This window comes from Lipomyces doorenjongii (genome assembly GCF_038497915.1).
Source record: "Lipomyces doorenjongii strain NRRL Y-27504 unplaced genomic scaffold V1508scaffold_51, whole genome shotgun sequence".
Taxonomy (NCBI): Eukaryota; Fungi; Ascomycota; class Lipomycetes; order Lipomycetales; family Lipomycetaceae; genus Lipomyces; species Lipomyces doorenjongii.
In genome coordinates this window covers 1-25,147 of record NW_027118118.1, presented here as the reverse complement: position 1 = coordinate 25,147, position 25,147 = coordinate 1, and the positions used below count along the sequence as shown (strand labels likewise).

At 46.1% G+C, this 25,147-nt stretch overlaps 8 protein-coding genes across 8 annotated transcripts; 5 read left to right on the top strand and 3 right to left on the bottom strand.

The window, feature by feature from the left end:
• The first annotated feature begins 1,420 nt into the window (after positions 1-1,420).
• V1508DRAFT_422586 (uncharacterized protein) lies at positions 1,421-3,038 on the top strand. The gene has a single exon (XM_066941042.1). The coding sequence runs from the start codon at positions 1,745-1,747 to the stop codon at positions 2,639-2,641; it is 897 nt and encodes a 298-aa protein (XP_066794109.1). The 5' UTR covers positions 1,421-1,744; the 3' UTR covers positions 2,642-3,038.
• Positions 3,039-4,404: 1,366 nt separating this feature from the next.
• Positions 4,405-5,873, top strand: V1508DRAFT_422584 (S-adenosyl-L-methionine-dependent methyltransferase). The gene has a single exon (XM_066941041.1). It carries the CDS (start codon positions 4,734-4,736, stop codon positions 5,634-5,636), a length of 903 nt encoding a protein of 300 aa, XP_066794108.1. The 5' UTR covers positions 4,405-4,733; the 3' UTR covers positions 5,637-5,873.
• Positions 5,874-7,868: 1,995 nt separating this feature from the next.
• V1508DRAFT_358496 (RTA1 like protein-domain-containing protein) lies at positions 7,869-8,863 on the top strand (the record flags this gene model as incomplete). The annotated part of the gene is made up of 3 exons (XM_066937066.1): positions 7,869-8,040; positions 8,102-8,350; positions 8,412-8,863. The coding sequence occupies 3 exons, from the start codon at positions 7,869-7,871 to the stop codon at positions 8,861-8,863; spliced, it is 873 nt and encodes a 290-aa protein (XP_066794107.1).
• A 2,267-nt stretch (positions 8,864-11,130) lies between these two features.
• V1508DRAFT_225903 (permease for cytosine/purines, uracil, thiamine, allantoin-domain-containing protein) lies at positions 11,131-13,319 on the top strand. The gene is made up of 3 exons (XM_066936286.1): positions 11,131-12,385; positions 12,441-13,084; positions 13,139-13,319. Exons 1-2 carry the CDS (start codon positions 11,331-11,333, stop codon positions 13,072-13,074), a joined length of 1,689 nt encoding a protein of 562 aa, XP_066794106.1. The 5' UTR covers positions 11,131-11,330; the 3' UTR covers positions 13,075-13,084; positions 13,139-13,319.
• Positions 13,320-13,381: 62 nt separating this feature from the next.
• V1508DRAFT_422572 (uncharacterized protein) lies at positions 13,382-14,167 on the bottom strand. The gene is made up of 2 exons (XM_066941040.1): positions 14,077-14,167; positions 13,382-14,019 (listed from the first exon to the last, which is right to left on the bottom strand). The coding sequence occupies exon 2, from the start codon at positions 14,007-14,009 to the stop codon at positions 13,599-13,601; it is 411 nt and encodes a 136-aa protein (XP_066794105.1). The 5' UTR covers positions 14,010-14,019; positions 14,077-14,167; the 3' UTR covers positions 13,382-13,598.
• A 2,944-nt stretch (positions 14,168-17,111) lies between these two features.
• On the bottom strand, positions 17,112-17,608 carry V1508DRAFT_434173 (uncharacterized protein; the record flags this gene model as incomplete). The annotated part of the gene is made up of 3 exons (XM_066942014.1): positions 17,112-17,174; positions 17,228-17,377; positions 17,489-17,608. The coding sequence occupies 3 exons, from the start codon at positions 17,606-17,608 to the stop codon at positions 17,112-17,114; spliced, it is 333 nt and encodes a 110-aa protein (XP_066794104.1).
• A 1,895-nt stretch (positions 17,609-19,503) lies between these two features.
• V1508DRAFT_422563 (uncharacterized protein) lies at positions 19,504-21,236 on the bottom strand. The gene is made up of 2 exons (XM_066941039.1): positions 20,678-21,236; positions 19,504-20,571 (listed from the first exon to the last, which is right to left on the bottom strand). Exons 1-2 carry the CDS (start codon positions 20,883-20,885, stop codon positions 19,946-19,948), a joined length of 834 nt encoding a protein of 277 aa, XP_066794103.1. The 5' UTR covers positions 20,886-21,236; the 3' UTR covers positions 19,504-19,945.
• A 617-nt stretch (positions 21,237-21,853) lies between these two features.
• On the top strand, positions 21,854-23,015 carry V1508DRAFT_422557 (uncharacterized protein). The gene is made up of 2 exons (XM_066941038.1): positions 21,854-22,533; positions 22,595-23,015. The coding sequence occupies exons 1-2, from the start codon at positions 21,925-21,927 to the stop codon at positions 22,724-22,726; spliced, it is 741 nt and encodes a 246-aa protein (XP_066794102.1). The 5' UTR covers positions 21,854-21,924; the 3' UTR covers positions 22,727-23,015.
• Positions 23,016-25,147: the final 2,132 nt, after the last annotated feature.

Below are 25,147 nucleotides of genomic sequence, written 5' to 3'. Positions count from 1 at the left end.
CTACAAGCGGGTACTTGTTCATTATAGGTGATGGAGCAGTGGCCTGGAAATCAAAAAGACAAGCGTCAATGATTCTGTCCACCGCCGAAGCCGAATATATCGCGCTAGATGCTGTTAGATCTGCGCCGTTCGACCGTATTTGTCAAACATTAGGATTGCGATATCGTATCGTCGACAATATCGCCAATATCGGCAAAACGGCAAAAGCCCTAATATAAACAATCTCAGTATTATTGCTTTACGTATTTACATTGGTTATTTCTATCCGTGGATATATCCATGGACATGACTTATCAATATTGCCTTATCCGTATCTGTATTCCATATCCGCCGATTATCAATCCGAACGCGACAGATATCCACGGCTATATACGTGATCCATCTATCTGTGCCGATCCCTACAGTGAGTGTAAAGTGGACTTCGCTCCTGAGATTGGACTTCAGGAGCAAGAGCAAGTGACTTCGAGTTTGTGGAGTTTGTGTTGGTCAATTTCACTCGACTTGACTTGAAGTTCAATTTGAGCAAACTCAAGTGTTCCCATGGAGTGCCTGCCAAATGTAATCCCTATATATTCGTCCACAAGACGTGGCAGATCGCTTCGCTCTTTTGCTCCGCAGATACACATTTGTTTAAGTTCTAAGAGGCATTAAGAGTCAATCACTTATTATTTGAGTTTTACCCGATTGTGTCTTAAACCTGTACCTGAGTTAATAATGTCATCGACGAAAACTGGAATGTTATAATTGGCAGTAAACGAGAGGACTAAATGATTGTGTGCACCGCCCAACGACCCTTGTCAATGGTGGCCATTTTTAGATTATAACTATATCCGTAATCCGTTATCTCCGATTATCTCCTATCATTGTAGTTCTTCACCTTCTCTTTCCCTTAATTCCGATATATATTTCTTGTTTCCATTGTTTCCTATAACTCCCCAATATTTCCCGATTCCGAGAAACTCTATTACAAACAACAGATAGGAACTGGCTTGGCAGCCGCTGTTTTGCCTTGCGTTCAGGTGGTTTGGACTTGGGACCAACGTCTGTAGATACACCGAGACGACACGTTAAATTTAGACCCGGCGAATGATCTAGCGAGGCAGTCATGGGATCTCTCGTTTGGGTTTCAAGATTGTTTTCAATGACAAAATCATTTTGCTGATTATTGATTATTACTCTGCGCTAGGGTTGAGAAAATCAATGACCGCCATGCAGTGCAGGACAATACTTCACGAAGTCGAGACGTTGCCAAGCCAGACTGAGGGCAGTTATCTCCGGTTTGCGCTTGATGGGGAGCCCGCGCTTAGCGCGGACCTAATAGCAACTAAGCCTTTAAGTTCGGCAGCACCGAGCACAAATTCACGCAGGGAGCCACCAATGCAAGCCACTCCCTTGAATGGAGTTCCGTAAATCTTTCAGCAGCAGATGTGTGCGACGACGCTAGCAATGAGTCACAGAAATATTTCAAGTAGAGCTTTGTCGGATAAATTAGCGGCACTCGATGGAGAAAAGACCAGACCGAAGGTGGCAGGGATAAGTTTTGAGTGGTCTTGAAATTGTCGATCGCCTCCGGTGCTGCCATCTTCCGTCTTTGTCTACTAAAATCAATACCTTGCACCTAGTGAGATTACCAATCACCCGGAGCCGCAGGCGTATGGCTTGGCCAAAATAAAATCCGGCCCCTTTGTCCGTTGTCAGTCTTCTAACTTGGTAATCATTCATTCAGAACACAACTGCAGGCGCGATGGGAAAACGTATCGTGTTCACCGGAGGTTCTGGTAAAGCTGGTCGTCATGCAATCCAGTACCTACTCTCCGCTGGACATTCAGTGTTGAACGTCGACCTCCTTCCCCTGGAAAATCCATCTGTCTACACCCTCAAGACGGATGTCACCGACGCCGGCCAAGTCTTGAATGCCCTAACTACGCATTTTACCGCGAATGGGTACGATGGACCCTCTATTCCAGGACCTCCAGACGCTGTCATCCACTTTGCAGCGTACCCGCGCAACATGATCGTGCCGGACAACGAGACGTTTAGGACAAACGTATTAAGCACGTACAATGTCATCGAGGCTGCATGCAAGCTGGGTGTGAAGAAAATTATCATTGCGAGCTCGGAAACGACCTACGGAGTCTGTTGCGCTCAGGGAGACACTGATTTTCATTCTTTTCCTCTTGAAGAGGATTATGATGTTGATCCAATGGATTCATATGCGCTATCGAAGATTTGCGGCGAGCAGACTGCCAGAGCCTTCGCGAGGAGGTTTCAGGTGGATATCTATGCCCTAAGAATTGGGAACGTGATTGAACCCCATGAATATGCTTCCAAATTCCCGAATTTTGTCAACAATCCGGCCTCGAGGAAGCGAAATGCATGGTCGTACATTGATGCCAGGGACCTAGGCAAGATCTGCGACTTGTGCGTCAAGAAAGATGGGCTAGGATTTCAAGTATTCAATGCGACGAACGATACGATTACTACGAAAGTTCCAACAGTGGAGCTTCTGAGAACACAATGTCCCAATGTGCCAATTACTAGGGAGATGGGTGAATGGGAGGCGCCATTGTCGAACAGAAAGATTAGAGAGGTGCTTGGATTCGAACAAGATCATGATTGGCGCAAATATGTCAGTTTATGAGATTCCTGACACAGGCAATGCCGATGTGGACCCCATATCAGGGGAAATATGAACTGTGTACATATCGTATGTTCTATTTGGTTATATGTTGCATGTTCTTTCTTAACCATTGTTGTACATTTGGAGATTGCATGTTGAGATTCACTCCAGTTCACGGTAATCTAACCGACATTGCGCCCGCAGTGTTACCAATGTGTTTTGAATTCCAAAAGTCCTACAGTTGCCGGGGAAACGGGTCTAGAAGGCGTAGACGTGATGAACGCTCAATAGAAGTGAAAGTCAGCAGCGGATGTCCAGCGGGCTGAACTGTGTTTCATTGAACGAACTTAAGTGTTTGGCAGGACTTCATTTGAAAACGGAAGAAGCCGAGACATCCTTGTTGAATTCTTGTGCGATGCCGAAGATTAAGTCACCCGCCAATATAAATAGAAAACTCAACCAAATTGTCCGACAGACAGTGTAATATAGCTCGACGGTTCCTTATAGTAGGAGCGCCTAGCCCCAAAGATGGAGTGGGCCTTTGACAGAAGGTTGGCTGATCCTTCGTCGCCGATAGAAAAGATGTTGCAGAATAACACAACTAATGACGATGGCAAAGAAATCGGGCAACGTAATAGTATTCGTGACCGTTTTTACCGTAAGCAAACCTTATATATGGTGCATGCAGGTGAATGCCGACAAGTGTACCTTACAACACAACTGCAAAACAGCATCTCCGCAATTGCAGTCATAAATTCCACATTAGGAAGTCGACTTACCTAAACCGGAAGAGTGTGTAAATGCAGTCCTCGTGCGGCATGGTGCCTGCCTTACGCGCAATACAACGCGTAAACGAACATATATCGATCACCGTAGGCCGTAGAGTGCATCCAAGTTAGAAATCCATATGCAATCTCTTAATGTTAGAATTATGAAGAGGCTCGGCATAATCTATCAGGCTGCTCGATTCCGCTCCGAGGCGTGTGCCGGTGAAGATCAACGTCATATTCTAGATGAGGAGGAGCTTCTTTAATTGGTCGAAATGCATCTAAGCCAGTCCGCAATCAACATTACTTTAAAGCATTTGAACTTTTATCCAGAAGTTGAGAAGAGTTTGAAATATACGACATGCACTGAGTCTGAGCGATGGATACGACGTTGTGCATTGTTTGTTTTCAGCTCATGTATTGCTTTTTGTATCGTGTCCTTGGCCCAGAATGTAGAAAGGTCTCGATCCGAAAGGATGCGAAGCTTTCGTCATATACAAATTAAGCGTCTGTACATCTCGATCCTAGGTGGGTTCAGGGTTTGCTTTAAGCACTTCCGCGCTAGCTACGATAACAAGCTATGCATGTAAGTTCACGTAGTCGGTCGACGTTAAGCGACGAGGTGCGAGGCCCGAAAATTAGCGGCCTAAATCGCAAATGAGGACGGACACCTACACAGCCGCAAAATATGGACAAAAAGAACCGTTCTTCAGTTGCTTCGAAGTTCTTTTCATTCCCCATCCACCCACTACAGGCCCTGAGCTTAAGTATACGACCTTGCCATTTCGGTCGCGCCCACACCCATGTCATATTCACAATTTACCAGCAATTTCAATAGGCGGAGGCGGAGTTGAAACTGTACGCTGTCCAGAGTAAATTAAATCGGAGGCGACATAGGGCTTGTAGAATCGTGATGTGAACTACGTCGTGTACCTACCTAACCGAGTTTGACTCAGAGTTAATATACGAGCCCGTGCTCAACGCCAACAATTGAGTCCCGTCCCCTGAGGAGTGTGCAGCATGCAAAGCACAAATGATGTTTACTTCGTCTCCAAACGGGATTTAGTCCAAGTTTCGCGCGTAATTTGTCCGACAAAGGTTAGAAGAGGTACTTAGCTTGACTCAATCAACTTGGCGTGCACTATTTCGAACTGTTTGAGTCAGCCCTAAATTGCAATGACGAAGAATCATTGGCTCAGTTGCGGGTGTGTTTACCTCTGGCCGACGGTCGCACAAAACACGCGCGCGTACACATAAGATCGTAATGACAGGCAGCCTTCATATACGGCCACCGTGGCCGGTTCTTGCAACGCGAACCTGAAAACGAATTCTTTTCCATCTATAGCATGATGTCTTCGTTTGATCAAGAACCTCGCATCAACTCCAACCGATTCCTACAGGATTACTATGGTTCTCTCGAATCTAGGATTGGCTACAGGTTTGTGTTAGGAGGTACACGGCACTTTGGCTATTACGACAAGGATACTTATTGGCCGTTTCCTATCACGCGAGCGCTCAGAGCGATGGAAGAGCGCCTCTTCGACTCGCTCCGACTAGAAAGTGGCGCCAAAGTGCTTGACGCTGGATGTGGTGTAGGTCATGTTGCCATTTATATGGCGCGTAAAGGCCTCCGCGTTCAAGGCATTGATGTTGTCAACCGCCACCTTCACCAGGCACAGCGCAATATCAAGGCGCAAGGTCTCGAAGACAGGGTCACAGTCCGCAAAATGGATTACCACCACCTGGATGGCCTCGCCGACGAATCGTTCGACGGCGTATACACAATGGAAACTTTCGTCCATGCCACGGATCCTGAAGGTGTAGCAAAAGAATTCTTTCGTGTCCTAAAGCCGGGAGGGTCAATTGTTCTACACGAGTACGACCACGCGGACCTTACAGCCACACCCAACATTAAGGTTTCTATGGAGGAAGTCAACTTAATTGCAGCTATGCCAGCGCTCAATGGGTTTGGCCCAGGGGTTTTACAGCGCATAATGGAGGAGGCTGGGTTTGAAGAAGTCGTGATAAACGATCTGTCGATCAATGTCATACCTATGTTGCGGCTCTTTTTTGTTATGGCAATTATTCCTTATTTTTTTATTAGGCTTTTCGGACTTGAGGCTTGGTTCGTGAACGCTGTAGCTGCGGTCGAGAGTTATCGAGGAAGACATCTCGGCAGATATGTCGCAGTCTCAGCACGAAAGCCTTTGAGTCCCATGGGCTCTCGTGGAGGGAATAACATTCCGTAAGCTGGTGTAGCTATATCGCATAGAGTTGAGAAGACATCAAAAGAGTATGTGAAACATATTTTTACTGCTAAATTCGCTGGTTTGCGTTCGCTTATTTCTCTCGTTACATGTTATATATGCTGCAATGGACAGACGTGGCCATCACGCAAAGTCAAGGTAATATCAAATGTCAACACTCTTCCACAGGTGCTTGAAAATTTACTGTAAAGATTCTAGAATAATTTCAATAAAACGGACGGCGAGGACAAATCTCCTCGTTCTACGAACACATGACCAATAATAACATTCACAATTGCTTTCTTCCGGCCACAATAAACGAGTGAACAAAATAGATACCGTAACGCGAATCACTGTTCTTAGATTACATCCATGAGTAATGGGGTAAAACACGGCCCTTTACTATATTATCCAAAGACTCCATCGTCCCGCCGTAAATAAGACCATTCTCTTTTGTTCATATCGTCGTGCTCCTGGGCATAATTTCGCTACTTAGATTCGATTCTCTGTCTGTCCTTTCGAAGCGGATATTGCTCGCTGTACAGGAGGAGAGGAGGATGGCCTTACGTCGAAGCCGCACGAGTGTTGCACTAATAGTCCTAACCCTGAGATTCGGAAAATGGAACGTCGAAGCCGGAAACCACAAGGGGAAAAACCCATTGCCGTCTAGTTCAGATTGTGCAGTACCGCCGACAATATATCTGATTTTCAGGGTTAGGTCAAGGTTGCAGTCGGCCATGTTACTTACCACATCAGTGATAAGTGAGCCCGGCCTAGAGGTCTCATCAAACACGGCAAATTCAGACTTTTACATCCTATTTGCCATCCACCATCCGAGGATGTGATCGAGTGTATATTTTTGGGATTCTTGCTTAGTACGGATCGATTGCCCGGATAGACTATGTCCTCCCCCGCCTCCTCTTCTTGCTGCTGCTCCATTTCCTCGTCATTGTGGTCCTCCTCGCCCATACTTGCAGCGGTCCGAATAGTCGAGTAGCTCTTCTTAGAAGATATTGCGTGTCGGACATTGCGCCAGGTAGCTATTCCAAAACAGCGTTCATTTATATTATTTTAGGGGATGAGGCCCCGTAAATATTGTGCATGATGCTGTAGTCTTCTGCCAGCCGATGGCGGGCTAGCAGTAACCGAACCGTACCGGACATAGTCGTATTTACTCTGAATATGTTTCAAAACCTTTTTTCATGATTTACAACTTGGGGATCTATGCCCCATTATATGCTCTCGGCAGGCGCCATCATGATGTACCTGCGGAACTATCCACAGGCTCGAACAAGCCGCAAACGAAAGACACGGACAAAAAGCTCCACAATAACAAAGTCAAAGCGCAGCAAGAACACACAGCAAGAAGCAGTTCAGTACAGAGTCCGTTTCAGCTTGTGCTGTGCATTAGACGTGATGTTGATGGGAGACTACATCTGTATCGATTTGATTTAAATAGTCAAAACCTCAGATATGCACCCTGTTTCACCCACGGGGAAGGCGTGACAACGTTTTCTATTTTCCCGACGGTGGGCCTATTGTCGCAGATTTAAGAAAATTCAACATTTCATTGGCAGCTTTCAGAAAAGATTCTCCAAAGTTTGTTATTGTTCGAAAATGGCGCTTTCAATTCCCGTGATCCCATAAATACGAAGACACCTTGGTCAAGTAATTTCAATGGATGGCTGGGGTATACGCGTCGAAATCATCTCACATACCAATCGAACCTTTCCTAGTTACTTGGGCAGTCCGGACAGGTAAAACAATTTTCTCCGCTTTCTAAAACGCGGAATGTTGGTGGTTGCGCAACATTTATGTACGACAAAATAACTTTAATTAACGTTTAAAGCTATTGCGAAATTGGATTAGTGTACGAGCAATACGATTGATGACAATCACCGCGCGCTAATTTTAAGTTCTATAGATCTCTTATTAGCAGATTTGTACGCAAGCACCACACAATCTCCTACATAGCTTAATGAAATGATGCTTCAAGCCCATAATTAGAATGAAGGCTTACGCGTAAAACTGCTGGTGAGCAGCAGGTACGTCAACAGTGACTAAGTATAAAGGATGCCTGATCACCTCGTAGGAGCTGTTCCAATCGACCGAGAAATCTGCTCGTCAACTCTTTTCTACATTACGACTATTCTTTGGATTCTTCCACAGGGAATAATTTACAAGCCGATTTAGTCCTTCGAATTAACTATCGCGCTCATTGTAAGATCGACTGCAATGGTCTTAGAAAACAGACAATCCACATCATGGGAATACTATCGTTATAATCCATCCCTTGTTGCGGCAATTATATTTGTTGCACTTTTCTCGTTAGCAACAGTCATTCATACCTACCGGCTCGTACGAACGAAGACATGGTACTTTATCCCCCTACTAGTTGGAGGAAGTTGTATGTTGCAGCCCTTGACTTTCTCGTGGCCTCTTCTCTGGCGCTGATACAAATTCCACAGTCGAAACAATTGGGTATATTGGCAGAATATTGAGTAGCCGACAGACGCCCAATTGGACTTTGGGGCCGTATCTGATCCAGACGCTCTTCCTCCTTGTTGCCCCGGCCTTATTCGCCGCGAGTATTTACATGGAACTTGGTCGGATTATCTTGGTGGTTGACGGCGAGTCTTGTTCCCTGATACAGCGAAGATGGTTGACTAAGATATTTGTGGTCGGAGATGTTCTTTCGTTCCTTATGCAGTCCACCGGTAAGTATAACGGCCGTCGAAGGTACTACTGTTTTTTTGCGACTTCTAATTACTTTGTCAGGTGGCGGCATCATGGCCTCTAATAGTTCATCAATGAAGACTGGCGAAAACATCATCATCGGTGGCCTAGTCATCCAAGTCCTCTTTTTCGGTTTCTTCATCCTTACCTCTCTCGTCTTCCACGGACGCATCCACCGGCATCCCACGCAGCGATCCGTCTCTGTACCGTGGCGCAAACATCAGTACACACTATATGCCGCCAGCATTTTTGTTCTCGTCAGATCCGTCTTCCGGGTGATAGAGTACGCCCAGGGGAATGATGGATTTCTATTGCAGCATGAATATTTTCTCTATGTTTTCGATGCAGTTCTGATGTGGAGCGTGATGATTCTGTTTCTTCTAGCGCATCCGGGTGAGATAACGAGGTTGTTGGTAGAAAAGTCCCGCGAAGAAGCAATGGACACTGGCGTCGGCTATGAAATGATGCCGAAAGATGGGTGGCAGCGACCTTAAAACTAGCGCCGTGATCTTGCTTAAGATTTGGTAGGGTTGTGCCTTAATCTCTAATCTCAGTCGAATGTGAGAGGTATTGCCGATTTGTTGAATTTAAGGCATTAGTTAGCAATGTGATAGATTGTCTTCGTAGCCTAAGTCTTTTCTTCGTTCCCAAAGTTCAGTCCAATCTGCACCCTATTTTTGGCTACAACTTTTTAACCCGCCGACGACGATTGCGCCGAACGACATGACAAAAATGACGAAATAAACTGAATACAAATTTAACTTAGAGGGGATTTTTTGTGCTTACTTGCCCGCAATTCTGTATTAGAGTGGGCCGTTGGAATTCTTACCGTAGCCAGAGGCGTTAAGTTGCATTACGGAGCAAATCTCAGAAGAGTAGTCCTAACTATGACACAATCTGATTGCAATGCCGCCAGCAAGCTGTCTAACAGCACTGGGAGCGGATCTGATTCACTGTGTCAGCCCACTGCACGTCACCAAGGCTTCACCGACTGACTCCCTCCAACCACCAGAAAACACAAACCCTGAACCCTGTTCGTAGGGGCACGGGCCAAGGTGGCGTTGACTCGTCTACAAAGACAAACGCTAAACACCGTCGGACCCTGAGAGTCCCACGCAACAACAATACGCTCCGACGTCATCCTACTCCGAGCCTCGCATTCGAAGTCCTTCCCTAGCCAATTGACCACTCTGCTGCAGTGTGTTGCAACCACAAATTCTTCTGCACCCGCATATTTCGAAAGGAAGCCGTTGCACAGAGGCGCGTACGCGTCGATGGATATCCTTGAATTCTGCAAGGTCCATAGGATCAGATGCTGACCGTAGCGAACTGCGATCACACATCAGGAAATCAATTTCTGCACCTGACCATGCGTATGAAGTCCAGAAGAAGCAAGACGGATTTTTTTGTTGCAGAGATGAAAAAGCCGGTTGGTCGCCCCTCCCCGACTTCCCATCTCGATCAAGTATTGCAACATTTGAAAGCCATAAATTTCTACCATCTGAACGCTCGCCTACGCTATATCCGCGACTCTCGACTACCCCTCCTCTATTTGCCCAAGAGCAGTCGATCTACACAAGAAGGATTACAAATTCGAGTTCCCTGTACCTCTTATTTCCAGCAGACAGAGAGACGAATTTCCGGTCAGACTACAGATATTGTCGGAAACAGGATGATTCTGGGTTGTTGCAGGCTCTTAAGGGTTTCAAGGCGTCGGTTGACATGTGGACGGCAAGTCAAGTCAACCAGTAATAATGCTTTTTAGTAATGTAATCTTGGACTGTTTAGAGACAGATGGCAGATTGGCGGCGCCCCGGCGCGCGCCATCGCCCAGCCGTGGCGCCGCTAACAGCACATGAAATATGACTATGCTGGCCCGTGCTTATGATCGTTCGAAGTATCATTGGCGAACAATTGGCGGAAGACTAACAAGACACGCTGTTCTAGAACGTTGCAGTTCGATAATGCAGGACAACAGTCTCGCATTAGCCGATTCTTTCCACATCATTGCTTAGATATAAATTTGAGCATGTTCGACAGTGAAACTGAACCCTACAGGAATAGTCCAACAGGGACCAATCTCTAATATCGTTTCAGTAACTACAGATCCAGCCAGACCAGTTCACTCGGCGGCAAACGCGAACTGACCGGAGCCAAGAACACGGCAGCCGCAACTAGGGAACGACTGTTCTGATTAGGAAATCCGCCGGCGCTAGTGGCCCACTTATTGATCATTCGCCACATTTGCACCGCCATATATAAACCTTATTCTTCTTGTCACGGTGAGACATCGGATACTTCTTATCATAGCCGCTATGCAGGGGCAACCCAATTCCAATGAGGAACCCTGCAACAGTTCATATCCGGCAGCAGTGAAGTTAGAGTGATGATATTGAACGCAAGTACAGTACAAATTACACGACTTAGGCGCACATTAAACAAACGAAGCGCCACCTTAATAAGCTTTCAGTCGTTGTGCAGCCTGCGGGCCTGCCGGCGCCATCAGCATTTAGGCTTTAGTGACACAAGAAACAAGCAACTGAATTGTTCGCCACCGTAACCAAATCAGCCGTACTTGCTATCTCCGACTGGAGGTTATATTCGTGAGTATCAGAATATTTACTTTATACAAACCGTGCATCATATGCGGCCGCTATTATTTGCCTTATACTGCGAGTGGTGATAATTTGCCTATGCAGGCGGCGTTAACAAGGTCTATCCGCGGAACTAAACCCCGAGCACCATCTCCGATTTCTGAGTCATGCCCGCTATCTGCTGTCCGTCTTATCGGCTGCGAGTCGCGCTAAGCATGGTAACTAGTGCCTTGTGACAGAGCGCGCTATCCACTGCTGATATGCTTAATTTCCGCCGACGGAGCGCCGTAAACACCCTCGTCTGTGGTTACCGTTATAAATCACGCGCTCGCCTTGGCTTCTGTTTTGGTGTCCTCCTCTCGACAAAATGACACTGCGCAACAGGTTCGACCGCATGGGCGCCGACATCAAGGCAAAAGCGACTTCCCGCGCCGCCTGGGTTCTCCCCAAAGAGTCCTCGTCCTTCGCTCCGCCTGACACTTGGACTAACAAAGACAATGACGTTACGCCTCCCGAGCGACGAACTTGGACCGCATTCACCATCCTAGGCTACTGGTTCTCGGACGCACTCAATATGCAGCGATGGGAAGCCCCTGCCTCTGTCATCATTTTGGGTCTGACGTGGCGGGAGGCTATTCTCTCCCAGACTCTAGGGATGATAATTGTTTCCATCCCAATGGTCTTCAACGGCGCCATTGGCGCCAACCTCCACGTGCCGTACCCAGTGGCCGCACGCTCAAGCTTTGGCTTCCATTTTGCAAAGTTCGCCGTCATTGTCCGCTTAGTGACTGCGCTCTTCTGGCATTCGATCCAGAGTTACTCGGGCTCATTCGCGCTCACAAACTGCATCTCCGCAATCTGGCCGTCGTACCTTGACATTCCGAACCACATTCCCAAAGGTATCGGCATTACTACCCAACAGATGGTGTCTCACTTGCTGTTTTGGAGCATCCAATTCCCCATACTTATGATCCCGCCTCACAAGCTCCGCTGGTTATTCGTCTTCAAGGCAATTATCGTCATTGCGAGTTCCATTGGTGTCGCGGCTGGCATGGTCAAGTACGCATCCTCGAGCGGCGACATCTGGGACCAGGAGCCGACTGTTCACGGTTCCCAGCGAGCGTGGCTGATCATGACGGCTATGATGTCGTCGGCCGGCGGCTGGGCTACCATGGCTACGAACATTCCTGATTTCACACGATACATGAAAGGAACCAAGGGTCAGTATTGGCAGGCACTCTTCCTTCCTGTCATCTGCACTTTCCTCGCCGTCATGTCTATCATTGCCACGTCCGCGGGCAAGGTCGTCTACGGCCAATATATCTGGGATCCAACTGTTCTCGCGTCGAAGTGGACTGGTCCTAAGGGCCGTACTGCTCGCTTCTTTGTAGGCTTCTCGTGGGCAGTCGCCCAGATTGGAACGTAAGTCGTCAATATCAAAAGTCAAACGTTGACTTGTGACTAAAGTCCCTCACAGAAACGTCGGTGCGAATGTTGTCACCGCTGCTAACGATTTAACCTCACTCTGCCCGAAATACTTCAACATCCGCCGCGGTGCCATTATAGTCACCATCATCGGCGGCTGGGTCATGCAGCCGTGGAAGATTATCAGATCTGCTTCCTCGTTGCTGACGTTCATGTCCGGCCTCGCCATCTTCCTCGCGCCCGTTGCTGCCGTACTCGCGTCAGACTACTGGCTGGTCAAGCGCCGCAAGATCGACGTGCCCGGTCTCTACGATCCACACGGCAGGTACAAGTACTGGCACGGTGTGAACTGGCGCGCGGTCGTCACATTCGCGGTCTCGCTCGGGCCGAATCTGCCCGGTCTTGCAAACAGTGTCAACCATCGCTCGGTGGGACTGACTGGTGGTATCGTGCACCTCTGGGACGTCAACTACCTGTACGGTCTCTTCGTCGCAGTCTTTGTGTACGTGTCGCTCAGCCTGCTTTTCCCACCCAAGGAGACTTTCGTGGCAGAACTGATCTCTGGCGATGTCTGTGTTGGGACTGTCGATGCTGAGAGTGAACTTATAGACGATGTTAGCGGGGATGGAAGTGTGGACACTAGCCTCGAGAAGAAGCGAGTCGACGTCGAAGGCGAGAAGTTTTAGACGTCCTTCTGTATTTGTATCAAATTTGTTTAGGTCAAGGTTTTTGTGTTTAATGTATAGATAGTTTAATCTACTACCGCTCGATCTCTGGCCCGTTGTTCCCACGCAAGAGCATGCGTTCATTCCCGGACAAGCCGATAGCTTGAAGCGAGTGTTACGAGATTGGATAGCGATAGGCGACCCATAGGAAGTTTGAAAGTTCCCTCTACATCGATAAGGCAATGAAGTGTTAATTACGGCTAACTTAAAAGTTGGTATATTGGAAATTCTTTTTTAAAAAGAGCCACCTATTACGAATAATACTGCTGTATTACTATGGTACTGGCCGTTGTGCACATTATATCCTGGTCTCGTCATATATCAATGTTGCGTTGACTACCTAAAGGCCCATACAATTCACTTCCTATACTTATGTTTCATTTTATCTTAAGGATCACAAGCCTGAAACAAATTTTACTTCATATACGAAGGTTTTATCTTCAATTAGAAACTCAGCTCCTACACTTTCCCAGCTCTCCTATTCCTCAGTGCGCAGATTTGGATTTTTGAAGGTCAGCCTCAGTGATCACACCCTTCTTCCTGGGGATTGGGGATGTCGTACCATTAACTGTTGCGGAATCCCGGGTGCGCAACTTGTACGGCGATAGAGAATACTTGGCTCCAGTCACGCCAGCTGAGCCGGAAAAGCATGCTGGTCCTATTCCGTATCCATAATCATAGGCACAACTTCCTCCATAATAGACCCACCACTCGTCATCGGGATTGCAGTTAAAATATACTGAGCCGGCTTCTGCAGGTCCGCAGCATGAGTTTGGATCGATGGCCCAGCAATCATATAGCGGAACTTGGCAGAAATCATCTGAGTAATAAAGAATATCATATGCGCTGGCCGTCGCGAGGACGATAGTCAGAATGAACCAGAATACTGTCTTCATTGGAGCGACTCTAAAATGAGGTTAGCATATTTGCTGCTAATTCATTTGTTATACATAGTATGCTAACCGTAATAAAATATTCCACGTATAGTTGATGGTCCGAAAAAGAGGATGAAGCAGATGGCAGTCGGATTGCTATCCTTATTACACAGAAACAAATCCCGGCTTCCATGAGCAGTTCGCCCAGGATTTATATCATTGAATGACAGCGTATGAAATGCTCAACGAGCTCTTTCGTAAGTCTGGTGACCTATAGTTGTGGTACGGTCGTTGCCGATCTTGTCCCAATAAGTCATTGTCATCAAAATACGTTCTTCAAAACTCAAACATATCCAGTTAATTGGAACTTTTGTTGAATAATTCTGCGGAAGGTGGAGTCATACGCGGGTCTGTGACGATGACGATTCCGTAATTCAGAGAACCGCTTAGGTGGATTGCTGCACGCCGGCGCCTGCCAGGTTTTCAAAAGCAGATGACGAGAGTGCATACGTCTTTCAGGATGCTATGCTCATGACTCATGACGTCAAACAAAAAAAATTTTATCCGGTGATAGTATTAGAGAGGACTCAAGCTTGGTTGCCACCTGACCAAAGGATGCAACTCCACGAATATTATTCTGGTTCCTCGGAATTCTTGTCAGATTTAATTGCGAGAGACAATTTATTGTCTTGCTTAGCATCCTGAACTCTAAGAATGTTGGTTCTCCTACAAGAACACGCCATCGCCATCAGGGTGGTTTAATCATCGACTTTCCATTCCGACAGCGGATAGCTCAATTGTTCATTTCGCAGTCGATAATGAGTGTACCAACTGATATATTAAAACTGCAAGTTCGAAAGGGCACCATATTGTGTTTGATAGAGACGTAATCATCTCAGCGGGCAGATCACCGTTGAAGGTGTCGCTCGCTTATTGGAGCTGGGGCTGACTGTTAAAGTTAGACGGGGTCACTGGGCTCCATCACGAGCCGCACGGACACGATGCCGTCGATGCTGTATAGTGAGTGACCTCCGTACCTCGCCAGATCTTGACATCACAAACAAAGCCTCACCACTTCAGCATCTCCAATTTTATCGGCCTATTTGCCTTATTGCCGTACAACAGGCGACTGAATACTGGTCATTGGCGTATTCGTCGACGTTCATCTGCTGTTTGTTAGTGTTTGGCTAATTCCTTGTTCAATGTAGTAACACGTTCCGTCCTCACGAACCATGTCTGACGTCACTTTCTACGTTCTATAATTGGCCCTGAAAACCTGCGGTAGCTGTTTCCCACTGCTTTAAATACCCGTAACTGAAGCCAGAGGTCTTCACTTCAATCCTTGGCAGACCAACGTAGTAACGCCAAGTCACAAGGTCGAGGAACCTAATCAATTCATTTAACGCAACTGAAACGAGTATAAAACATCGATCTCGTTTATATGTCTCATACCAATCCACTTGCTAAAGAAACATATATCTGACCGAGTAAAGCGGCAAATGATCCGAGTACAGCAGCAATATATGTGGGCCAGTTCGCCAACCCGCCGAGGTGTTGCTATTATACCGTGAAGAGAAAGATGACTACAATCCTTAGGCTACCCGAAAGTTTTAGTCGAAACAGTCCAGATGGCTTGCTGGGCAACCAAGCCGCTGGACTAATCAATCGGCTAATACATCACGCTGGAGGCTTACTACGTTGTGTTCAGCCGGCTTGCTTGTCTTCAACATTTACTAATTGAATGGACAAGCGTCCCACATTTCTGTGTATGAGGCATTTAATCGAGTTACCGGACTAACTCCAAGCTCGAAGGCTTTCCCACTGCCTACCGCCGGAAGAATCAGTACGCATTGTTTCATACGAACGCACCCGTCGAAGCTTTCACGCTAACAAATGAAAAAATTGGTTGTATTAATGCACCTGTTCCTGAGCCAAATCTTCGCCAACAGAGTTCCGTCTTTTAATGACTTTCCACTTCCAGCTAACAGCTTCGATGAACAAGCCTTTAGTGGCGCGGATAGCATGGCTGAGTCCAGGGCTTGACCGCAACTTTCAATATCAACATTGTCTCGCTTATGATGTTTAAATCAAGCAACTGAGCAATTAACTGAAGCAGATACTTTTGTCTGTGGTTACTCAGATCGGGAAATTAGAAATAAATTTTCCGTCTTTCATCTCCGCGGCGTATAGTCTTAACGTGCAAGTTTAGAGTTTGAACCCTGAGTTTGGTACTTTAGTCTTTCTCTTCTGCAGCAGTTTGTTAGCGAGCTCAACCAGAGTTTCGTTCTTGGAATTAAGCTTCGTCAATCCAGGCAATACTAGCAGTCTTGAAAGCTTTTGTTTGGTGACATTGAATGAATAAACGGTCATTAATAAGATCGCCGTATCACCAATTCTGTGCAGTAAGTAGTTGTCGAATGTAGTATAGACATGAATTTGCATATATTTTCTCTATTTCCTAGACACAATTCTTTTCTGTATTGTATATTGATCTCATGATCTTATGTCGCGTTCGAGTGTACGTCAATGGTAAAGAGAAGTGACTTCTCCTCCTCCTTCTCCGCTTCTATTACGTCATTATCGTTCAAGAATTAACTTAGCCACAGACATTGTGGGACGCTGGCAGGAGCCCGAGTCCCATCAGATCCATCAGAACCGTATGGACGGTTTTAGAACCTGCATGGCCATTGTTTCAGCAGCGAAATGACGTTAGGGTGATGTAATAACTTGACTTGGCAAAGCTAGAGAGTGCAAGCATGCGCGTAACCGCACCCTGAAGCACAATGAATATACGCAGCGTATACTAATTGACAGGGTTAGTGAGGGTGTGGTACCCCCTACACTTATGGTTTGCGCCAAAAAACTGCAAGCTCACTGTCGTAAACGTTGGATATGCCACATCGGCGGTACGATCTGACGCGCGTAGAGCAGACCCACAGTAGTCCGTATAAGATTAATAGTATCAGCTCTGCTGCATTGTCACATATCCCGTAGCTCTCGTGGTTTTCCGGCTTTCTCCGGCGACGTACAAGGGCATATCGAAAAGGGTTTGAATTTTTTGGCATTAATTAGTTATGAGCCAGTATTCTTGGTTAATTTCCTCCCATCTTCTACAAGGGGGGATTAGCCCTTTAAAACACGAAGTTCAATGTTTTGACTTGTTCGTGATATATATTCCCTCCTGAGCTGCATGGCTTAAAGTGACATATTCTGCTTCCGCGGTAAAATGCGAGACAGACCTTTGGCGAGCCGGCATTCCAGCTAATGAGTCCAGTGGGAAGTAAGAAGGCATATCCGAGCGTTGATCTTTTGGCATCCGCACAGCCTGCCCAGGCGGAATCACTGTAACCGCAGAGCCGCATGTTAGAGCCTAATAAAGAGCTATCACGCTGATATACCAAGCCATGGCCTGACGTGAGTCATAGCTACCCAAGGGTCCTTTTAACAGCAACCCAGTGTGCCCAACCCGAGTTCTGCATATATCTGTTGACAAGACTTACCGCCGTGGCGATGTCAGGGAGGGTATGTGTGGCAGCATATATTAAGCTACCGACGGCGTGGCTGTAAGGAATCTTTTTCATTATACCGATTTCGGCTTCGTCTTTAGGATTCTGATCCATGCTAAGCTTGTGCGTAGGGTCAAGCGGTCTGCTATAGGATTTGCTGTCGCCATGCCATAGCCTTCGAGCATGTTCCGAATATATCCCGATTGAGATAAGAACAGCATGCCTGTCGTACGATTCTAAGTGACTTCGATGGAGAAGGAAGGTCGTTTATAGGCAACTGCCCTCCTAAGGAAAGCGACGGGTTATAGGTAGAGGCTCAACGGATAGACCTCACCATTGATGGTGGCCCATTCATCAATATACTCCTGGGAAGTGTTGATACCATTAGACTTTTCGTGGAGTAGAGCGAAGTTATGAAGAAAGCGCGTGCTTCAGACCAGCACGACGCAAACTGTAATTGCCTTCAGTTGCAGATTTGAAGCCAAAATTCTTTGAGACTCTGAAAACGCCTCTTTAATAAGCGTTGCAGTGCTCGCTCACTATTCGGATTTTTGATATGGCAAAATTGCATTGCTTGTTGCGTTCTTCATTCTTGTGAGGTTTCCCGTACGGTGATGATAGCCAATCATATAACGGATAGCCAAAGTCAGCCCAGCATCATTCACCTTTGCCCCTCAAGGGTTGTTGCTGATGGCGATATATCATACAGCCTTTGAAGCACACGCAGTCCGGCGGGATCCCGGTATTCCAACGCAAGTCTGGTGCGCAGACAACAAGTACAAATATTGATGACGCCCTTTGGCGCGAGACCCTAAGGCATGACTCAAGGCATCTGTTCCACTGCACCTGTCGTCGTATCATAGAGAAGACAGTTAGGAGTGACTGTTGAGGCTGCACATAATGTAGTCGAGAAAAAGACAAGGTGAGAACCAGGAGCCACGTGAGGTGACGCTTTCTGTTGTGTCTACCAGAAACAACTTCCACAACAGGACAATAGACCATCAACTTACGTAAAACATGGTCCTTTGACATTCAATGCCATCACAAATCTTGCTCCGTATTATTTCCAATCCTTCAATACCCGGCACAAGGTATATATATCTTCCAAATTTCGTCATTCTTCTTGGACAAGTCACTCCAAGCAGACGTATCGGATGAGTAGTTTATCACATTGGCTCCTTCACCGGCGAGGACCCGAGACATGGTCTACCACACTACCTTTGCTCTGCTTGTGACGCGCGCAACATTTCCGTAGAGAGATGACGACATGATGAATTTGGATTTGTGAGCAATATATTGAAACCCGGAAGGGTTGCAGCTTGTTTGCCGTAAAATGGTAGCCGTTATATATAGCACGTTATATATAGCAGACGTCAAGTCTCGGCGCAGCTTTTATATAATTAATATGGGTTGCACTTAGGGTTTGGGGCGCAATTGGCCGGGAGTGCATGCACTACCAATCGCTGTCAATCGCTGCTCCCACCGGAATTCATCCATAATGGAACCACATGCTGCTAATTTGACATTACTCGACAGGGAGACATTTTCAGCTTGTTACCGGTTTCTATATTAGATTCATTAAATACGCAAATTGGCAGAATTAGACTCGAAAGCAGTTTGCCCACGAGAATGGAAGTCCGAATAGAGTGTGAATAAAAGAACCAGCGATACGACAACTTGACTAACATAGGACTTAGAGTTCTTACCCGAATTAAATCGCGTGTCTACGTAGCACCTAAATGCTGATTTGATTCATATTAACGTGACGCTGGAATGGTGGAGATTGACATACCTTCCTGCACACAGAGGCGGCCACAGCAAAGAGTTGGCAATTCCAGTTCTGTGGTGCCTATTTAATAGAGGAATAGTTCTCCTGGATAAGGATGCTAAAATTCTGAATTGGATCATAAAATATTTAAGAATATCTGTGAGGGTTTGCAGTAGCTGGGGGTCAGCGATGATCAGATAAGCATGCTTTCGGGACTTCTTGTATTAACGGAATTTGTCGTCAAGAAGAAACGGGGAGACCAATAAACAAGCGAATAAGAACGAGTATGGGGCGACGCCTTCCCTACGAATATTCAATCAATCAAGAGATAACCTAGACAACGCTCATTACAATATTTACGACATGCTGCAAAAAAATACTTGCATTTGCAGTAGCAAGCAGAGAATCTTCAGTATTTCAATTGGTCGTTCGTGTCCTGCTGTACGGAATAGGTAGAATGCGAAAATATCCAATTTTTGGCAAATTATCACTTGTTTAGTTGGCCTGTCAGGCGGGATACAAACTATGTATGTCCACTGCTGAACACGGGGGTTTGCTAGTTACAAATAGACGGATGACCTGATGAACTCATAGTAAGTATGTGTTCACCAATCCTACAAAGACGTTGCTTGCCATGCAGAAAATCGTATAATTACTTCTACTCTAATTGCCAATTGTTTGTTCTAGTTCAAATTATTCTTCTCGCCTTTTTCCGCCTTCCAAAAGCACCAACCAACTGCAATAGCTAGCTTTAGACCTGCTGCAATCCAAAGTGCGATTCCCAATCCGTCATTACTCTTGAAGATCCACCCTCCCGCAATAGCTCCAATCAATAATGCCACAGCGCCCCCGATTCTTCGATTCCTCTTGACATTTTCTGAAGGCCGGACCGCTAAGTTTGGATCTGAAGCCAAGTCATAGTAGACACTTGTCAAAACCGTGGTTGGAAGCTCGTTAAATCCCATCCCCCGACTCGCAGCCATCTGGCCACCGCCTTGAAAGGCAAGTAAGAAGAGTGGAATTAATTCAAGGAAAAGCCGACCGCCAAGATCAGACTTTGGTCCGGTCGTCGAAGGGTGCGGGACAATGTCCCTTTGGATTAAAGCTGCAGAGATCAAGATACAGATACCTTGAACAAAGAATGAAATGCTGAGAACACGGCGCTGGCGGCTCCCAACACGGAGCGACATTTGGGAGAAAATGAAGCTTCCGGCTAGAAAGAAACAAACTGTGATAAGCGATTTGAGCCAGCCATAAGGATTTCCTTCAGGTTGGTTTGATGCGCCCAAACCAAGAAAAATAGTATTACCTATGCACTTATTATAAGTAAGTGGGCATCATATATCTGATGATAAATTACATCCGTTATAAAACAGATAGTCATAAAAAGAATGTGATCAATCAGTCATGCTTACCGGTTTGCATGATGGCAAAACAACTCCATGCGTTAAATGCGCTGCTATCAACGAGTCCAGTTATGAAATAGCATGTGATGAATACAAGGTCTGCGTGATTAATGACGACTACCTCTTTCCACCGGCGTGCGAATGGTACGGATCTCCTGCCAACTCGCTGCTCAAGATCATCGCCATTTCCAACAGGCAAAGACTGACTTGAATTCATTTTATCACCGAATTTGTGATTGGGACCCTATTCAAAGGTTATGAAGGTAAGCCACGGAGCTAGAAAATTCTCATGCGGCGAAGTGGCAGACCTAGTCTTAAGCTTCCAGTCTTCCCTGCGGCTGCCAAATTCTCGTTTATCGAAATACTTGGAATTGGCATTAGTTCTGCCTCCGATGCTTATTCTTGATAAGTCAAAATTGTAGGGTCCGCGAGGAGACTCGTCGGTAAAGTCGGCCTAGCTTTCCTTGGGTATACCTACGGATAGCGGTGATAAAAAGTCACCCACGTCTCATTATTAAGCAGTTAAGCAGTGTTAGAACCCTAACCACCTATGGGATTGTACGGCGCAAATGACCGGTTATCCCTCTGTCTCCATTGCGTGTAACTTTATCCAGCCAATAGTAATGTGCGGATCATATACCAACAAAATATTTCGTATTTGATCATTAATGCATTAGCAACTCGTCTATTTGTCTAATTTGTGCAGCCTAGATTCCCAGCTCAAGCAAACCATTATACTGGGCACGGAATACGTCGTCATATCCACTAGCAGTGATTTGTTTAGCGAAGTATTTAATCCACACTTGTTTCTCAATGCGATATTTGTTGGGACACACGGTTAATGTTGGTAGGACCAGAATTTATACTAGAAACTTATTTCTGTAACAGTAGATTTGGGAGTTCTTTTATTTCTCTGTATTGCGCATCACTTTTTATTCCCCATAATATGTAAATGCAATCAGTCCTTATTTTGTCACGGATGTTTCTTCATTATTGGATGTATGTATTGGACAAAAAGGCTAAATATGCATTCCGGAAATGCCTGGATTTGTGGCCAGAACCGTAGCATTTGGAAACCACAGTGGGTTGCTTAACTTTAGCGTAAACGCCAATGGCTGATGAGCTAGACTGGTTAGTCTTACCTAATACGCTTCGAGGATGCTCGTATCTTGAACTTAAAATGGAAATGTCGCGTCCAGAACTTGTCTTATCAATCAGCAGGGTAACTTCCGGCTTACCCTATCATTTGCGCTTGCATGGCAAAAGTGCACACATCGAAAGTCTTCCATTCCACCCCCTGCTGCAGCAGTTCCATTTGCAAAGAATATCTCGCCACTCACACAATTGTCACTATGGTTAATTCGTTGTCGCCGTTACTGGAAAGTAAGCGCGCGGAATCGCGGTCAGGGAACGTTATTGTTCGGTTTGGACGATGGCTTAATAAGAGTATCCGCTACTTCCATGAGTCCCGGATGTCGCACGTCTTCGTCATCGGCCTTGTCATTGCTGAAGCGCTGCTCACTCTAACAGAGCTTTACCTTGAGCTGTATGCCTGCGAACACCACGAGACATTGGAGAAACTGCGAGATGCGTTACCCGTCATTGGCGGCATGTCTCTGGCGATAGCCACTCTTTTTGTGGTTGAGTTGTCGTCTGCTTTGTATGTGTATGGGTTTGCCTACTTCACGGGTAAAGGGCGCTGGCTGCGTATCCTGGATGCGGTTGTCATCCTTGGAAGTTTCATTGTTGAGATTATGGCGCATGGACCCTTGGCGGAAGCTGTAGAACTGATTGTAGTCCTGCGGTTCTGGCGGATAGGCAAGGTTGCGGAGGAGTCTTATAGTGAGACCAAGGAAAAGATTGAGGTAAGCTTCAGTTTTCTTTTATTGTCGGTTTTTTATCAATACTTGTCTGACGCGCCTCAAGCATTTGGAAGAGGAGAACCACGAACTTCGCATTCGATTGAACGATCTGGACAAGGTCAGCATCGACAGCCGAGATGACGCTTTGAATGAGAAAGCGGATTCTCTTGATACGCAAATCACGCAAGTCGCTTGAGAATCGATGCTTGGGGTCAAGCGCATGGTAACAAAATTGTCACACTTTTGTCGCCCGTTACGTTCGGATTAGAGATTAGAGTCCTGATGTACAGCATTGATTAGTGGTTATTATACATGTTAGACATGGTGGTGTTAGCTTTTTCAGTGATGTAGTTGTTTCTCGGGTGTCGAAGTTTAATTGCTGGAGGAGTTCCACGTTGAGTTGTTCACATAGAGTAGCGTTACTAGCTTGAATTTTCTAGATAGAGTATTGGTGTTTGGGTATAAAAAGGTGATGTTTTCTAATGCTTTCAAGAGCACTCCTGCAGCTCGCACGTCAGGCAGGATTCTAATGTTGCTGTGCATAAGTGCCTCAGTGCTCTTCAGCTATCAGTGGCTGGAGGGATTTAGCATCCTGAGTTGTTGCATTTCATAACGAAAGATCCGGCCTAATGGCTACCCTAACCCTTATGAAATTAACAATAAGTGAGAAACATTGGAACTCTAACCGCTATTCCTCTTTGGGACTAGCTTAAGTATTCGTCGGTACCATTTTTTGTGGGCGGTACCCAGCTATGCCTCCCGTTGCGATAAACGCGAGGATGACGCGCTACAACTCGTTATTTACGCGTCAAGAACCAAGCCCTTTGTGATAAATAACTACTAGTGAATTCTACCACACAAACGACACTATCATTATGGAGCAATTGAGAGTTGCAGAATCCAATGTCAACGTGTTAGCCATCGGCCGGTGTTTTACAAAACGATTGTAAAGCCAGAAGTTATGTGCAGCAATATGCTATATCCAATAAGTTCGCATTGAAAAATGGTTGGGTAAAAACAACGAAAATACATTTTTACTTGTTCAAATGCAGCAATAAGATACGCAACACACGTAATTCCAGCGGTTGTAGGGACACGCGGAGATAATGGTATGACGCGTCACCAAGAGGCCCGAAGTATTCTTTCTCATTGTCCTTGGAGAGTACGCTTCAAGACACAGCTTGATGACCAGTGGGTAATCACTGAGTTAATCGATGAACATCAAATTATCAATTGACTTTTGGAAGGACGAGTAAGGAAAAACACAGGCAAGATTTTGGTAGTTGGATGCACAGACTTCCATTGAACGCGTGGATGGATATCCACCATAGCTTTCAACTTACTATTGGCGCCCTCGTGAGGCAAAGAATGTGTCCGGTGCGACCACTAAAGGAGTTGAGGGCGAGCAAAATAGAATCTTCTTATCTGACGGCGAGCGAGGACGAAAGACAGTCAATATAGAGATCGGCACGGATACACGGATATGGATATATCCATGGATATCCGTCGTGGATATGGATATGGATAGAGATATGTGGATATGGATATGGATATGGATAAGCCAATTCTGATTAGTCATATCCACGGATATATCCACGGATATCCACGGATATCCACGGATACTAGTGCCTAATAGCAATCACCCCGGCTCCTGAGGGCCTCGTACCAGTATTAATGCTCCACCGTTGTCTTCGCCGCGTCGGCTACGTAAGAATAATAATTCGTAATGCCAACCGTCCAGATTGAGTGGATTATCTTCTCGTAAGACGAATAGTCTGTAGGACGGTACAATATCGAGCAGACTATCTCCACATGAGATGTGACAAGTGAAGAAATAGTTATTATTGAAGATTGGCCACAATCCTGACGACTATCTATAGTATCCATTAATTCATGAGCTTTTGCAATGGACCCTGACTGGGCACCGAGGTGGTAACTATCGCACTTTATCCGAGGCGACTCAGATCTTTCCTGTTCGGAGTATAGGACTAGTGGGGTTTTTCACATTTGCACTTTTGCTCAACCAACAAAATCCGGTCATATTGTAATGACACACGGGAGGCACTGAGGTGTCCTGGCATTCGCACCATGCCCGAGCGGCCCGTCCTACTACGGAGAATATGCCTAATCTGTTCTGCTCAACCAAATCCGGTCATTTTGTAACGCCAGCTGGGCATCAGGTGGTGGCTTTCGCATCGTATCCGAGGTGCTGTACCATCCTACCCCTGAGGAAATGCCTGATCTGGTTTTGCTCAACCAAATCCGGTCATGCTAATTTCATTTCGTTCATTTCCTTTTTTTCGGGTTCTTCTCGGGTTTTGCATTTGCCCGTAATTGTCGAATTTTTGTTGCATGTTTTGCTTTCGTATTCGTGTAGTGGATCTGGCCGGCAGCACATAAATTGAGCGGTCTGTCCACAACTTAACCGGATCTTACCGGAGAGAGAGATCCGGCCGGTTAAGGTTGCTAGGAGATCTTTTCTTACAATAACAAGTGTTGCTTCCTTCCAGCTGTCCAGCCTAGCCGATTCCGTCCGTCATCGTTACACTACTAAGGTACGAATACGATGGATTCCAATTCTGATTTGCAAAATACTCAAGGGCGCTCTTCCAGAGCG

Coding starts and splice junctions, on each gene's coding strand:
- V1508DRAFT_422586 (XM_066941042.1), top strand. CDS start 1,745: ATGGGAAAACGTATCGTGTTCACCGGAGGTTCTGGTAAAGCTGGTCGT.
- V1508DRAFT_422584 (XM_066941041.1), top strand. CDS start 4,734: ATGATGTCTTCGTTTGATCAAGAACCTCGCATCAACTCCAACCGATTC.
- V1508DRAFT_225903 (XM_066936286.1), top strand. CDS start 11,331: ATGACACTGCGCAACAGGTTCGACCGCATGGGCGCCGACATCAAGGCA. Junction 12,386..12,440: donor GCAGTCGCCCAGATTGGAAC/GTAAGTCGTCAA, acceptor AGTCCCTCACAG/AAACGTCGGTGCGAATGTTG.
- V1508DRAFT_422572 (XM_066941040.1), bottom strand. CDS start 14,009: ATGAAGACAGTATTCTGGTTCATTCTGACTATCGTCCTCGCGACGGCC.
- V1508DRAFT_422563 (XM_066941039.1), bottom strand. CDS start 20,885: ATGAATTCAAGTCAGTCTTTGCCTGTTGGAAATGGCGATGATCTTGAG. Junction 20,572..20,677: donor TTTTGCCATCATGCAAACCG/GTAAGCATGACT, acceptor ATAAGTGCATAG/GTAATACTATTTTTCTTGGT.
- V1508DRAFT_422557 (XM_066941038.1), top strand. CDS start 21,925: ATGGCAAAAGTGCACACATCGAAAGTCTTCCATTCCACCCCCTGCTGC. Junction 22,534..22,594: donor AGACCAAGGAAAAGATTGAG/GTAAGCTTCAGT, acceptor ACGCGCCTCAAG/CATTTGGAAGAGGAGAACCA.